Source organism: Xyrauchen texanus, chromosome 24, assembly GCF_025860055.1.
Source record: "Xyrauchen texanus isolate HMW12.3.18 chromosome 24, RBS_HiC_50CHRs, whole genome shotgun sequence".
Classification (NCBI taxonomy): Eukaryota; Metazoa; Chordata; class Actinopteri; order Cypriniformes; family Catostomidae; genus Xyrauchen; species Xyrauchen texanus.
This window is the reverse complement of record NC_068299.1, coordinates 6,630,186-6,646,236: the sequence shown is the minus strand read 5'-3', so window position 1 is coordinate 6,646,236 and position 16,051 is coordinate 6,630,186. Positions and strand designations below refer to the sequence as shown.

The 16,051-nt window shown below is 38.6% G+C and overlaps 1 protein-coding gene across 1 annotated transcript; it reads left to right on the top strand.

Moving 5' to 3' along the window:
- Positions 1-373: 373 nt before the first annotated feature.
- On the top strand, positions 374-15,952 carry LOC127617927 (opsin-3-like). Its single transcript, XM_052090101.1, has 4 exons — positions 374-692; positions 4,714-5,033; positions 12,992-13,243; positions 15,405-15,952. Exons 1-4 carry the CDS (start codon positions 374-376, stop codon positions 15,669-15,671), a joined length of 1,158 nt encoding a protein of 385 aa, XP_051946061.1. The 3' UTR covers positions 15,672-15,952.
- Positions 15,953-16,051: the final 99 nt, after the last annotated feature.

Genomic DNA, 16,051 nt, shown 5'->3' with positions numbered 1-16,051 from the left:
ATGTCATTCGTGGTTATAACAGTGAATTATAAATATAACTCATACTGTCATTAGTGTTCATAACAGCGCATTAAATACTGAGCATCTCTTGAGTTCATAACAGCGCTTTTTCTCTGCACTCAGTCATTAGTGAATGTTATTCATATTAAAAGCTTGAGAGGTCTCGTGCGCTTCCAGTAGGGACTTTCATTCATTTCTTTTGATGTGTCGGTGATGCGAGAAGGATGACTGCATGGAGAATTCAACACTACTGACACACTGAAATAAAATCACTATTTGGCTGCCCTGATTTTTTCTGGACGAGCTGGTGATTCGGGTTACTGAACATCAGTAGCTTCAGTTGCACCATGCTGGAATTTCACTTGGAAAGGAAATGAATTCTGTTAATGGAACATCGACCGAGACTAATCTGTATAACTATATTTTCGCCGATGAGATTTACAGACTCCTGGCATTCACCATCGGATCCATCGGTGTCCTGGGCTTCTGTAACAACATCATCATCATTATTCTTTACTACAGATTCAAGAGACTCCGAACACCAACTAATTTATTAATAGTGAATATAAGTGTAAGTGATCTGCTGGTGTCTGTTATTGGGATTAACTTCACCTTCGTCTCGTGCGTAAAGAGAGGATGGATCTTTAATTCAGCCACATGCGTTTGGGATGGATTCAGCAACAGTTTATTCGGTCAGTTCTGTCTTTAGTCCTACATGCACAAAATCAAAGACTCATTTGAATGCTTTGTTAAATTTTCAAGTCTACTTTGAAATCCTACTTTGAATTGCAAATTCGTCAGACCGAACGCGAAGCAGCGCAACGAATAGAACGGAGAGCAGGTGTCTCGAGACGCGTTTTTCAAAGTTTTTGAAGGCGCGAGACACACGCAACGCGTTTTTTACAGTAGATTGGTAGGCTAAATTAAAATAATTAGAAAATAGCGCAGACAGAAGCGAAAACGCATTCCTCTCAATTCGTAATACCCCCATTATTTACATAATGATCAATGGAAATATGTAAATACACAACTTTTGGAAGATTTTAATGAGAAATGTTTTGATTGAGTTTTTTATTTTTTATTTTATTTTTTTTTACTTTTGCATTCTTTTGTATCTTGGCTAATCCGACCCCAGTTTCAGACATTGTTCAGATTTCTTAATAAAATGAAGTAGGCATGTTAGATTAGCTACTGTGGTCTATTTCACAAATGGAACATTTTACGTCTCCATTTCTCTATTTAATCTCATTGGTGTCTAAGAAAACATCTGAGATATTAAAAAGATCTAGTGATTTTTTTTTTCACCCATTGGAAATTATCTGGAAATTATTGCACATTATCTAAAGGAAGTTTATGGTTTTCTTATTTAATTAATCATATCAGACTGCCACAGATTAACAGAATTCCTTATTTACTGTATACATCCTTATTTGATTTTAATAATCCTTTACAACAAAAGGCAAAGAATGTAAACAACCCCAAGCATGGCACATTAATTTAAGATGGGAAAAAGGTTCATCTCGAAAGATCAACTCGAATAGAGTCAGATAATGACACTTTAATGGGCCAGAAATAACCAGCAGAAAAGGCACTTGTGGGATTCAGAAGTTATGCAATGCAGAGAGCAACGTAATCACATTTATGAAAAATTGATGCTCTCCCAAGGTTACACATGATATTATTTTTCAGGAATCAAAAGACTATCATCACACAGAATTGCAGCCATTGCCATATTTGACTCATTTAAGAATTGTGAAATTGGCTGCTTTTGATGCTTTGGGCCTGAACACTTTTTTGTGGAGGCAATTTTTCCATTTGAGAACTGGATTTTTTTTTAAATAAAAATTGCAGTTATAATGAGATTCAACTCCTGCATTATATTCCTATGCTTGGAATAAATATTGCATATTTTTCTAGCTAAACTCTGCCTCAGTTACTGCATAAGTATTATTCAAACAACTATTATTGTTTATTTTATTCTTTTCATACAGACCTCTACAATGTTCTCGTTCCAAGCTATTGGGCAAAACACACAATAAAAAAAAAAAACAGCCATAATCTGATGTTGGTTTATGTCTCAAAAAGACGTCTGCATGAACACTGCTGACAGTTGAGACCAAACATGTTAGTGCAGCCTCCCCACTGGTCTGCCTTTGACATGGACGACTGTGGATATCTGGGTAATTGGGTGAATATGTCTATGTATGCCTGGATGGTTGAGATACTGCTGCTGCATTCACAGAGACAGTTATTTACCTCTAGAAGCACAGTGAAAAAATAAAGATAGAGAGAAATAGAGCATAGGATCACAGAGTTTTTCTGTCAAAAACATGTCATCATGTACCTCATCCCAAAATAAATAACATTTTTTTAGATTTTGTATAATATTTATGCAAAAATTAAGATGAGTTTAATGAAGTACCATTAAACCTAAAGAGTGTAATATCTGTGACACTAGCGTCACCTAACAGAATTGCAAAATAAACATTGTTTAATGTAAAAAAAACGGCATAATAAGGAAGATTCCTGAGAAATGCAAGCTTGTAGCACCACCTGTTTACTCCAGGGGGCAGTAATTGAAATTTCTGCTGAGAGGCAACGCACAGTTTATACAGTGAAGAAAACAACCAGACAGCACAAAACAGACCTTCGTTATGTTTTTGCGTTCAAAACACTTGATGGAGCACAAATTCAAACTGACAGATCTCAAGATGTGTTCTAAGTATTAAACTATATTTAACTTGACACAGTGACCTAAAAAGTTTATGTTTGACCCAACGCACACGAAACGCTACACAAGCATGTCTGACGCAGGTGTTCATTGACGGGTCCTTAAACAAGCCCTCATAATAAATCTCCAACTGATTGACAAATTCACTTGTGAAATGTATTGCTGTGAACTGTATGCCAATGATTGACTTATGATCAATAATATGGTAGTAAACAATACATTGTATTCTAAAGCCGCTTTTTGTATGGTCTTATCAATGATTAACTCTTCTGCCACAAGAATGTAATGCATTTTAATTATCTGAATATTTTTATTATATATATATATATATATATATATATATATATATATATATATATATATATATATATATATATATATATATAATTTTTACATATTTAAAGTTAACCATGTATAATTATTTCATCATTATATATTGAGTTATTTTTATATGAGGGGCTTTCTCAGCAAATATTTGTTTATGCGATTACGATTAATCGGGACACCATGTAATTAATTCGATAAAAAAATGTAATCGATTGACAGCCCTAGTAAAAAATAAACATTTTACGAATACACCCTCCATCTGCCACTGGCCACGCATACAGATAGTCCCAGCCCAAGCACCATTGGTTAAGTCAATGTTGTTGTGTTGACCTGAAGGGGTGCTGAAACAAACAGAGCATTATTGAATGTGACAATGTAAATATCATAATGGCCATCTTTATTCACATTGGAATAAGGGAGAATCGTGGAGTAAATTGTGTGTAACTGGAAATGTTTTCACAATGTAAAAAATCTTAAAGTTGAAGCGTGTAACTTTTTCTGTGTTAAATTATGTACTCCTATCCCAGCTTAATATGCAGAGACAACTATAAGCTATATAACTTGTAGGTAAAAATATATTTTGAAAACTGTAAACAGTGTCTCTGTGGTTCTATTAAATCTCCACTGTTTAAGTGGCCCATCCAGCCCAACACAACAGCATTGACTCAACCAATGGCATGAGTTGGTGGCTGGACTATCAATTGTTCTATCAATAGAAGACAGGGACACATTTGGAAAACTGTTTTAAAACAGGTTTTACTTTTGCAATTGTATTTGGTGGCACTTGTAGAACAGAAAGAACATACCAAGCTTTTAAAGGATGATAAAATGCTTTTTCCAATTTCAGAGTAAAGGTACTCTAAGTAATATCTGATGAAAAGACATGCATAAAACATCACAGTTTCCTGTCAAATATCACTGAAATTGGTGCCATGAAATTTCAAACCTGTTTCTGTAACAGCCCCAGGCTTGGTAAACAGCGGGGGGAAAGATGTCCGCGGGCCGCGGTCAGATCATTGTTTAGCCAATCAGAAGACGTTGTGCCTGTCAATCATTGTGTGCGTTAACAGGGGAGCCCATTTATGCTCGAATAAGTGCCGGTACTGTATAAAAGTTATTTAGACATCATTGTAGTAATTGTTGTACTGCCTTTAAAATAGGTAGAGTTCATTCATTACAATGTAATTACTTAAATCAGTAAGCAAATGCAGACAGATAGGCTGCTAGTCAGCAATCCATGAAGTTGCATAACTTATACAGTAAAATCGTGCATTTGGAACAGACATCAAGACTTCAATCAGCTGATGCATTATTAACATTATACAATATTTTTTCATATACATACATTTTAACAAATTAGTTCAGGTGAACAACATTAATTGGTTAAAGAAACTTGAAACTCACATTTGTTTCACCTGCCTCTGTAATGTGAAAACTTATTTTATTATTTAAATTGTAAATTATTTATTCATCATGCTAGTATTTGTTTTGCAGCCTTTAATTTATTTGTTGTTAATTATATGTAATCAGTGTGTCTTGACAGACAGAATGATTATCATTACTGGATTAGGCAAGAGAATCGACATTTAGAATATTGAAGGTAACAAACACTCTTAACATTAAATATCTTAATATCTTTCCCTTCTCTGTTCAAGGAATCGTGTCCATCATGACTCTCTCTGGCCTGGCTTATGAGCGCTACATCCGTGTGGTTCATGCCAAGGTCATCGACTTCCCCTGGGCCTGGAGGGCCATTGCACACATCTGGATGTACTCTCTGGCCTGGACTGGTGCTCCTCTCCTGGGGTGGAACCGCTACACGCTGGAGGTGCACCAGTTAGGCTGCTCTCTCGACTGGGCTTCCAAAAATCCCAATGATGCCGCCTTTATTCTCTTCTTCCTGCTTGGATGCTTCTTTGTCCCTGTGGGTGTCATGGCCTATTGTTATGGGAACATCTTGTACACAGTGAGAATGGTAAGGCGATTTCCTTTCAAGTGTAATGCAGTTTCTTTTAATTATGTGTCTCTTATTTAATACATCTGGATTGGATGCCCTAACATGATTGGTGGGATGCATAAATCGCCATTTGAAAATCTGAACACAAATAAGTTGTGTTGTGTTAGAAAACAAGATACATATATATATATATATATATATATATATATATATATATATATATATATATATATATATATACACTATCTCAGACTAATATTTCTTTGAATTCAGAGACAGGAGTTCAAAAGTTGAAACTTGCTGAAATCAGTCTGTGCTTACAGAAATTGGAACCACTGCCTCCAGTGGCCAAAGCTGGAACTGAGTTGAACATATGGGCATGTTTGTACTGTTTCTGGGGGAAATGTCTACAGAGTGGCGCTAAAAGCATGTTGTAACCTGAGTTGGATCTTTTAGTTGTAACTGATGTAATACAGTCAACAGGAATACATATTTTATTAACCATACATAGGCCATTTAATTCAGTGTATATATATATATAAATAATGATAATATTATGAAAATCATTTAGTATTACGCAATATTCAACTGGGTTCCAAAAAATTGTCATTTTTGCACACCTTCATATATTTTTTGTAAAAATATATGAAGTTAAATAATGCTTTTTAATAAGCTACTATATATCATTGTAAACAAAATATAAATATAAAAAACAAGTGCATATCAATTAAAATGATTAGATCTCTTTCTCCCTTAATCAGCTAATTATAAACTGTGGGGTAACATGCCTTCATTGTTTTTAAATAGATTTTAATTTAATAACTTTAAAATAATGAATCTACTTTGCTACAATAGCTGTTTGGATGAAATGATGGTTCCTTTGACAAAAAAAATAAAAAAATAATCACCTTTGAGCAAGTATATATTGAATAAAGTCAATAGTCCGAAAAAAATTGAAATATCATTTTTGTAGCCATATCACTTAGCCCTAACCATACACCCTAACCCTAAACCTAACTACACAGTATAAATGTAATCTTTCAGGGTAAACACAACCTCAGAATCGTGCCCACCATTGTTTATGTGAATGTGATTACTTCCTGGTCGCCATGTGTCCAGAACCTGTGAACTTGCCCTGAATCAGTAGTGCAACAGAAACACCTTTCAATTGATGCAAAGATGTCTAATGGGAAACGGCGCTTGTCAGTAACTAATAGGGTTAATGCCAGGGTACCGAAAAATTTAGAAACAACTTCCTGTGTGATCGTGTTGTTCATTTTGACAAGGAAAAGTTATCTTTGCCAAAATCACTCAATTTTGGGCTTGTCCATTACCCAGACCTTTTAAATTCACCTCTATAACAAATTTATAAAAAAGTTTAAAATGAGGACAATTTTGGCCTACTCAGGACTACTTTGCAGTTGTATGTGTAATGTCCTCTTGAAGGTTGATCAAGACCATGATTAGATCTTTATTCCAAAACATTTGATAAATGAATTATTGTAGATGAAACGTTCATCTACATGTTTGTTTAATAATTTGTCTTTTGCAAATGAAAGCATATCGTCACCTTCCTAAAATAATGTCCTAAGTAATTTTTTCAAGTTTTTATTTTGATTAGGAGATTATTTAGGCAAAAAAAAATAAATACATTTTGTCAAAATTATTATTTTAGGAAGGTGACGATATTCTAAGTGAAAAAATATAGTAATAAAGTAATTTTCCCCCCTAATTGTTTCGTTTACAAAAGCTTGTCTTGATTCTCGCTGTAAGTTCTGGTTCATGATTTGCATGCTGCTCCTCACAGTTTCTTCCTTTCTGTCATCTTTGACTTTCATCATTCTCACTTGTTCTTGTATAAACACACTGTCAAGCTGCTGTGATTTAACAGTGTCGACACTCTGCTGTAATGACAGGCATTTCAACTGAAAGCTTATTGTCTGAAGGTGCCTTTCATAAGGAGAGACCGTTATAGCGCACATAAATAGCTTGCGGTTTTCTTCAGCACAGCTCCTGTGCATCAGATCTTATCGAGTGTGCCAGCCAGGTGGGGGTAGAGCAGGGCTGTTGGGATATTATCCCAGAGCGGTGATAGAAATGCTATAAAAATGCTCAGCCAGTGATTGTGATCGTGTTTATCACAATGTTGAGCAGTTTGTGTAGAAGTGCTACAGGGCAAGCAAAACTTAAAGGTGAAGTGGCATCATTTCTGTACCACTATTGTCACCAAAACGGAATTACAAAAACAATAATTGTTTTCAAGCAGATTTCCTGAACACTCCCTAGTCCAGCCCCAAAATCGCATCATTGGTTGGGCCAATATTGCTGGTTCTTCCTGGTTAACAGTTGTTTGATTAACACAATAGTTCTATATACTATTAAGGTATATATGATTGCATAAAGTATATCTTGTTTGGTCTCTATACCTTAAGAAAAATGCCAAGAGTGTTTTTGGAGAGGTTTGAAAAAGGAACAATGCATAGATGAGAACATATGTACTTTAAAATATGGACATTTTCCACACAGAGAAGGGAGGGTGAGCCTCACTGTGTGGGCCCCCTCTGATGTCAGCAGCCAATCAAAACCTTGAAACATGAAGCGCCAAACTGAAATTTCCTCATCGGTAAGGTATAAAATATCCTTACAACAACCACACATTTGTCAGGCAATAGTTCCTGGCTGTTTGAGTTCGAGAGCAATAACAGAATAATCAACATTCTGAATCTCTGGCCTGAGTTATAGGAGATGGAAAAGAATACAAACCATCCAACATGCTAAGTTTCCACTTCACAGAGAGAGAGCAGATAACAGATCACCCAACATACTCAGTGTCCATCCGAGAGACAGTAGAAGATCGACCAAGTACCACGTCTCACTACAAGTGACTATTGATACGCCAACTTCAACAATGTTTAGTTCTGACTGTGTGTTCCAGGTCATGCACTGACATAAGGGCTGTATATCTGCGTGTTCCAGATTGCAATTACCCTCTCGGTGCTTCCAGTACATCAGCATTCCTCAGCTCCTTCATGTTCAAGGTTGTTGAAATGCAATCCATCCCCACTGTAATGTGGCCCTGAGCCCCAATGGAAGATGTCACAGTCACCGAACTCATCGATCGATCAAGGAGAATGTAAATATCACTACTAAACCTCTTTCCAGAGACCTTGGCATTAGTGTATATACTATCAATTTATGATTATCTAATGTTTCTTAGATTGCATAACCTGTGTATCAAAGGTCTAGCAAATAAACTTTGAGAAATCGGTTTAAATAAAAAAAGGTTTTCACTTTATTAATTAACAGAGAAACAGCAATGTATCTTTCATCATAAGATAATAGTCAAACTTTGCCATTGCTATATCCAATTCAACCACGTTTTCATCCAATGCACTTTGTACCATTTTGCAGTTTTTGTTGGTTATTCTTGTTTTGTCTTTTTGAAAATAAAACTCATTTTATTACAACTGTGTGTTCCTTGTGTTGATAATGTAAAGAGCCCTAAAGGGTTAGGCTGCTCTTGAATCCTTCAGATTATTCAGATGACCAACTCCCTCCAATTGACATAATTTAAATTCATTGAATGGTCCATTTGGATCATTATTTTACTGTTAAGGTGAAACTCCTTAGCTGGTGCCCGAGGATGCAGGGAGGGGCCATCTGATATTAATAAATCACTAATAATACACCTTAAGTGAAGTGTGATCAAACATCTCCACATACGTTGGTGTCTTGTGTGAGGCCCAGTTCATTTCAATTGGTGCAAGGGTGATTCTCACTACAGTCTAAATCCCCACTGCTTCATGTCAATGCTTGAGGACCGCTTCCTTGCTCTTAGATCAACCCTATAACACACATCTGGGGTTTCTTAATTATCCACACTCCTTTTGTTACTGTTACGAATGAAGCAGTGAGGAGAGAGGCTCTAAATGCAGGCTTCTTTATTATTATTATTAACAAAATACAAAACAAACACAAAAGGAAAAACCCTCGATGGGGAAACAAACAAACTAAGAACTCAGGCAGGGAAACACAGATCAGGCTTGACAACATTCAACGAACGACAAGGAGTGAACAAAAAGCAGGGCTTTAATAACCAGGGAGTGATGACTGAATTAGACACAGGTGAGAACAATGAACAAAATGGCAGTGGTGATGGCAGGTGGATTCTGGGAAGTGTAGTACATTTAACAATGACAAGTGAAACCCAGGGAAGACAACAAGGGAATCGTGACATAGCCCCCCCTCGAAGGAGCGGCTTCCAGATGCTCCTCAGAGAAAAAAAATGAATGAAAAAAAAAAAATCATCCAAGGAGTGGGGGGGGGGGGAGAGCAAACAGACAGACCAGAGGAGCACAAGGGGCAAACAGACAGACCAAGGGAGTACAAGGGGAAAACAGGCAGACCAAGGGAGTACAAAGGGCAGACAGGCAGTCCAAGGAGGCACAGGGGGCAGACAGGCAGTCCAAGGAGGCACAAAGGGTAAGGACAGGTTCAGGTGGTCTGGGAGCTGGCCACTGGGCAAGGATAGGTTCAGGAGGCCTGGGAGCTGGCCACCGGGCAAGGACAGGTTTGGGGAACCTGGGAGGAGGCCACAGGACGGGAACAGGGTCAGGTGGTCTGGGAGCTGGCCACCGGGCAAGAACAGGGTCAGGAGGCCTGGGAGCTGGCCACAGGGCAAGGACAGGTTCAGGAGGCCTGGAAGGCGGCCACAGGGCAAGGACAGGTTCAGGAGGCCGAACCGTGGGAGGTGGAGCCGTTGCAGGCGGAGGCGTGGAAGTAGGCACCATAGGAGGCTCTAGAGGCGGAGACCAGGAAGGCTCTGGAAGCGGAGCCAACGGAGGTGGCACCGTAGGACGCTCCAGAAGCAAAGCCCTGGAAGGCTCGAGAGGCGGAGCCCTGGAAGGCTTGGGGGGCGGAGCCGCAGGAGGCTCGGGGGGGCGGAGCCGCAGGAGGCTCGGGAGTCGAAGCTCTGGAAAGCTCGGGAGGCTCGGAAGGCGGAGCTCTGGAAAGCTCGGGAGGCGCTGGCTCAGGGACGGTCGAGGCTACAGGCGCTGGCTCAGGGACGGTCGAGGCTACAGGCGCTGGCTCACTGACGTCGGAGGCTACAGGCGCTGGCTCACTGACGTCGGAGGCTACAGGCGCTGGCTCACTGACGTCGGAGGCTACAGGCGCTGGCTCACTGACGTCGGAGGCTACAGGCGCCGGCTCACTGACGTCGGAGGCTACAGGCGCCGGCTCACTGACGTCGGAGGCTACAGGCGCTGGCTCACTGACCTTCAGGGCTGCAGGCATTGGCTGGTTGGCCATGGTTAGCGGAGGCTGGAGAGCAGAGGCCTTTCTTCTTCTCCTCCTCCTCCTCCGGGCGGATGAAGTTAGCAGCGCTGGTTCGTTGACCACGGCAGGCGTGGGGGTTGGCTCACTCACCGTGGCTGGAGAGGAAAGCCCAGAGGCGGGAGCTGGGATCTGGAGAGGTGGTTCCCTGGCAGCGAACTCCAAGATGAGTCCCACGTACTCCCGCCAGGTGCAGTCTCCGGGACCTGTGTCAGCTCCATGAGGAACCCTGCTAGATCCATAGTTGGTCGTTCGTCCTGTTACGAATGAGGCAGCGAGGAGAGAGGATCTAAATGCAGGCTTCTTTATTATTAACAAAATACAAAACAAACACAAAGGAAAAACCCTCAATGGGGAAACAAACATAAACTAAGAACTCAGGCAGGGAAACACAGATCAGGCTTGACAACATTCAACAAACGACAAGGAGTGAACAAAAAGCAGGGCTTAAATAACCAGGGAGTGATGACTGAATTAGACACAGGTGAGAACAATGAACAAAATGGCAGTGGTGATGGCAGGTGGATTCTGGGAAGTGTAGTACATTTAACAATGACAAGTGAAACCCAGGGCAGACAACAAGGGAATCGTGACAGTTACTCAGTATATCATCTTTTTTATGTTTGCATATCGAGCATATAAAAAGTGCTCTGACATTTTGGCAAAGTGACTGTTACGAATAAGAATGACTGTTACATTGTGTTTATATTCTTCAGATTCATAGATGAGCGCAAAATGACTACAAGCGATACTACTATGCCCCCAAGTGGTGACCCAGTTCTCATTTAGTAACACAATGTCCAGTGCTCAGAGAGATGCTAAGAAGCTTAGTCAGACTCAGTGAATTGTACTGCTGTCTTTGAACAGATGTGTTCTCTGTATTAATGAATGAATGAATCAGTGAAAATGGAGTCACCATTAGAGTTTCTCAGGGTGTTATGCCATTGATAAAGGCACTACATGAAAACATGTTTCTAAAGCCATGATACAACTGATTAACAAGTGTAAATGTATCTCTTTAACATGTGCAATGCCCATTAAGGGTCTAAAGGGCTGTGCAATATGTTATGAATTTGGGTTACTAGTTTGGTTGGACAAATGGATTGTATAAAGTGGATGTAGGGATATGAAGTTGAGATATGAGATGCAGGTTGTATTGTGTGTATTAAATTGTACTGGTGCTTTTTTGTGTAAATCAGTGTTTTTACCATGGAACAAACTTCAAGAAAAAAAAATCAACATAAAGAGACATAGGGGTTCTGTTCTAAAACCTAGTGAGTTGCCAGGTTAAGCATGCATTTTAAGGTATGATAGGTGTTCTGCAAGCAAGAAAGGTTGTTCCCAAAGTTAGGCAGCATACTGCCTTCTAAGATAGGGTACCTTGTTTTGGTCATGCATTTTTCTTTAAAAAATGGCTTAGTTTATTTTTGTTTATGCCTCTCATCCACACTAGAATGGGGTTTTTGTTCAACAAAGCTGGGGTGCTTTGAGAATGCTCTCCAATATTGTATACTTGGAAAATGATGATGTTAGGAATCTTAAAAAGGAGGTTTCAAACTAAACCGGGTTAGTGTGGATGTGCCCTTCATTTTTGGTGGAGGAAAACACTGTTCCAGTGTGTATGATGGGTGTAAATGTTGAAATATATCAATGTGTAAAATATTAGTGTGTGAAATGCCAAATACCTTTTGGGTTAAAAATGCACTGAATTTGTTATAAATTCGTAAACAGTAAGTTGACTTTTCATTGCCTAAACCTGGTCTGTGCTTATCAAAATTCAAACCACTACCCTAAGGGTCTAAGCAGGAAGTGTTTTTGAACCTAAGGGCATGTGTGCTCTCTAGTTTCTGGGTGAAAAGCCAGATTTTCAACAAAGTTGTTTTTAGCTGTAAATGATGTAATACAATGAAGGGGAACACATATTTTATTTACTTTACTCTGAAACTTAACCCCCAACCCTAAACCGTCACTGGAGTAAAAATGTAATCTTTGAGGGAAAGAGGATTCTCTGAATCCCATTCATCAAAGATTATGTGAACGCTATAACTTCCTAGGTTCATTGCGGGACAAAATCCCCGGTCTCCCACACTGCTGATGCAATGCGCTAATGGTCGCACAACAGGAGAATGTAAACACACTTGAACCTGATGTCTGAAGGGAGATGCCACTTGTCAGTAACCCGGCATGATGGGGCTAATGTTAGGGTACTAAAACATGCGGAAGCAACATGCCCACTTCCCGTGTGATCAAGTTGACATTTATGCCTTTTACCTAAAAAAGGGACTTTCGTGGAGTGGGAGTGGTGGTGGCGGAGTGGGCTAAATTACTGAACTGCTAAGCAGAAGGTTGTTGTTTCGAGCCCCACAGCCACCACCATTGTGTCCTTGAGCAAGGCACTTAACTCCAGGTTGCTCCGGAGGGATTGTCCCTGTAATAAGGGCTCTGTAAATCGCTTTGGATAAAAGCATCTGCCAAATGCATAATTTTTTTTTTTTAAATGTCAAAAACACAGCAAAGTAGACAACATGTTATATCACTATAGGCTTTTCACCAGGGGGTTATTGTTAGTCCAAGCGTGATGTCAAAAGTTTTTATCCAATGATGTCCAGTATTATAGTATGTCCTCTGTTCCCCTTCTATAGCTGCGCTCTATCCAGGATCTGCAGACAGTCCAGACAATTAAAATTCTGCGGTATGAGAAGAAAGTGGCTGTAATGTTCCTGATGATGATCGCCTGTTTCCTGGTGTGCTGGACGCCCTATGCTGTGGTCTCTATGCTGGAGGCTTTCGGCAGGAAGAGCATTATCTCCCCCACAGTCGCCATCATTCCCTCTTTATTCGCCAAATCCAGCACCGCCTATAACCCCGTCATCTACGCCTTCATGAGCCGAAAGGTCAGAAAGGGTCCTTCACTTCTGATGCTTAGAAGGGTATTTATTATATCACAGGGGCTGGTCTTGTCTACCGAGACACAATCTGTACAGGTCATCAGTATGGGTGATTCAGTTAACTATGACAAAAAAAGCAGAGAGAATGAGATGTTACATTTAATGCTACTACATTTGGCAATACCCTACAATTATCTTTCCATGAATTTCAGAGATAAATGATTTTTAAATTGATTATAAATTTTTAACAGGTTATATACATCATTTATGTGTTGTGACATCAGCATGAACATTTCTACAAAAAAGACCACAACCAGTTTAGCTAATTGAAGATAACATTTAGATATATAAAATATTTACTATCATTTACTATTTATAAAAACTATATACTTTATACTCAATATAAGTATGTCCATAACTGACATCATAAAAAATTAGAAAAATCACTGAAATACTACAGTATGTAGTGAATACAAACAAGTGAAGTGATACAAATTCCAGAAAATTCCAGTTCCAGAATTATATGAAACATCAAGTCTCTTGCAATGCCACTTATCCAGTAAAATTGGTCGAATTAATAACTTACATCATTTAAATTTTTAGAAGGAAATCATCCAGATATTTATAATATAATAAAATGTCTGTTTCAACTCAACTTTTTTTTACAAATGTATAAAACAAAATTTGTATTTACGATGCACAGCACTTAAATTAAATTATACCATATGTGGGTTGGTCATTGATACAGATTTCTCGATTTTATTTGATTTGATTCACAGGCTCTCAATTCTGTTTGATTCTGACTTTGATACAATTGGACTTGATTCTGATTCATCTGGGTAGGTTTTAATGTCCATTTTATGAAAGAAATTCTCTCTTAAATTATACAGTGAACCTCTAACTTGGTACAGTACATTACAAAAAATATTCTTAGAAATTAACAAAAGGGCCATAATTAAATGTTTTAATTGTAATTTTATTTAGTGAATAGAATAATCAACACAACCAAAACTGAAGTCAACTTTAAAATTCAAATAAAATCTTTGGATTTTAAGAATCAAAAGGGTGGATTAGGGTAATGTGGGACACTTTTTGCAATTCTGACTTTTGTATCATATTTCCATTTGAAGCCAAAACGATTTATCAACACCTTATATAATTATCCCCAAGATGTTCCCTTATTAAATCAGAAGAGAATTTTCAGATATTGTACTCAAAGGGGAAATGGCACATGTATTAGTGTCAAATCGTTAAAAAAAAAATTGAATGTTGTAATCTGACAGCTCGCCATTGTGATCTGTAATACATTACATTTAGGAATCGATTAATAGATTGATAAGAAAATGTATTTGTTCTATGCACGGAATTAAAAAAAATATGCCATGTTATATTTGATGTCAGTGTGACTAAAATCTATTTCTTTGACTTAGCTATCTAGGTAGCTACTTAGCTAAACCGTAAGATAGCTAACTAGCAAATCATGACAAGGTTTTGAATCCTGATCTTAAAACAAATAATATTGCTGCATTATAAACCCGAAAATTGAACAAAAATACATGTAGGGCATTTAACTTTCCTAATACATTTTTTCTCAACTGATATAGCTATATATGACTGTCCCACATTAGTCAACACATGCTGTCCCACTTTCGAAACAACCTTTTCTAATGCCTCCTACACACTATACGACTTTCAAAGATGTCAGATTGTGGTACCGTTCATATTACACAACTGTCTGTCAAATTACACGACGAATCGGTGACAGGGGTGAACACATTACAAAACATTTCACTAATGATGAATCCCCGATGACTGCCTGGACTCCAAATTGCAATTCACAACAGAGTACACGCAAGATGTGATACGAGATACGAAAACAAATGATCGTTATGCATTTCAGAATATGATGTGTATGTTTTTAATCGCCTAAAGGCATCATATACCGTGGAGGAGTTTTTTTCTGTGTAAATGTTCAATAACATCAAACAATGTATGAATACAATCCTAAAGACAAGTACAGGAGAAGGAAAAATAAATAAAATAATTACTGAATATAAAAACACAATCCTCTGTACAGGATGTGCAGCTTGAAGAATGTATGTCAGTAAGTTTAATTGAACATATTTCCCATCTCTCTCTCTCTCTCTCTCTCTCTCGGATTGGTCAGTTTCGCAGGTGCATGTTGCAGCTGCTGTGTTCCCGCCTCCCCAATCTACAGCACAGCATTAAGGACCGCCCCCTGGCACGCATCGAACATCCTGTACGCCCCATTGTGATGTCACAGGGCCGATCTAACCGACCCAAAAAGAGGGTGACCTTCTGCTCTTCCTCTATCGTATTCATCATCGCTAGCAATGACACTCATCCTCTGGACATCACCTCCAAATGCACTGACGTACCAGAAATCAATGTCATTCAAGTCAGGCCACTTTGACACTTCATCTTGCCGGGATGACATTTAAGAACGAAGTTGAAGTTTGCAAAAATCACACACCAAATCCAGATGTCCATGATACTGCCATGTCCCTTTTCTATCCTCATATAATGTATGTTCAAATTTCTTTAAACTGACGTTTGTGACTTTTCTGCTACTTGTGTATGTTATATTGATTGACAATGTAATTTGGAACCATCGTAGGTCCCACATTAAGCTATTATTGATCAATTGTGTAAGTTCTGTCTTTTCTGACACTGAAACTTCAACCTCCACCCAGTTCTGTGTGACAGTGAGATATCCTATGGCTTAGATTGCAAAAAGTGTGAACAGAATACATTATTATGGGTGCTTGGAAAGATTAGGAACACAATGTTAGT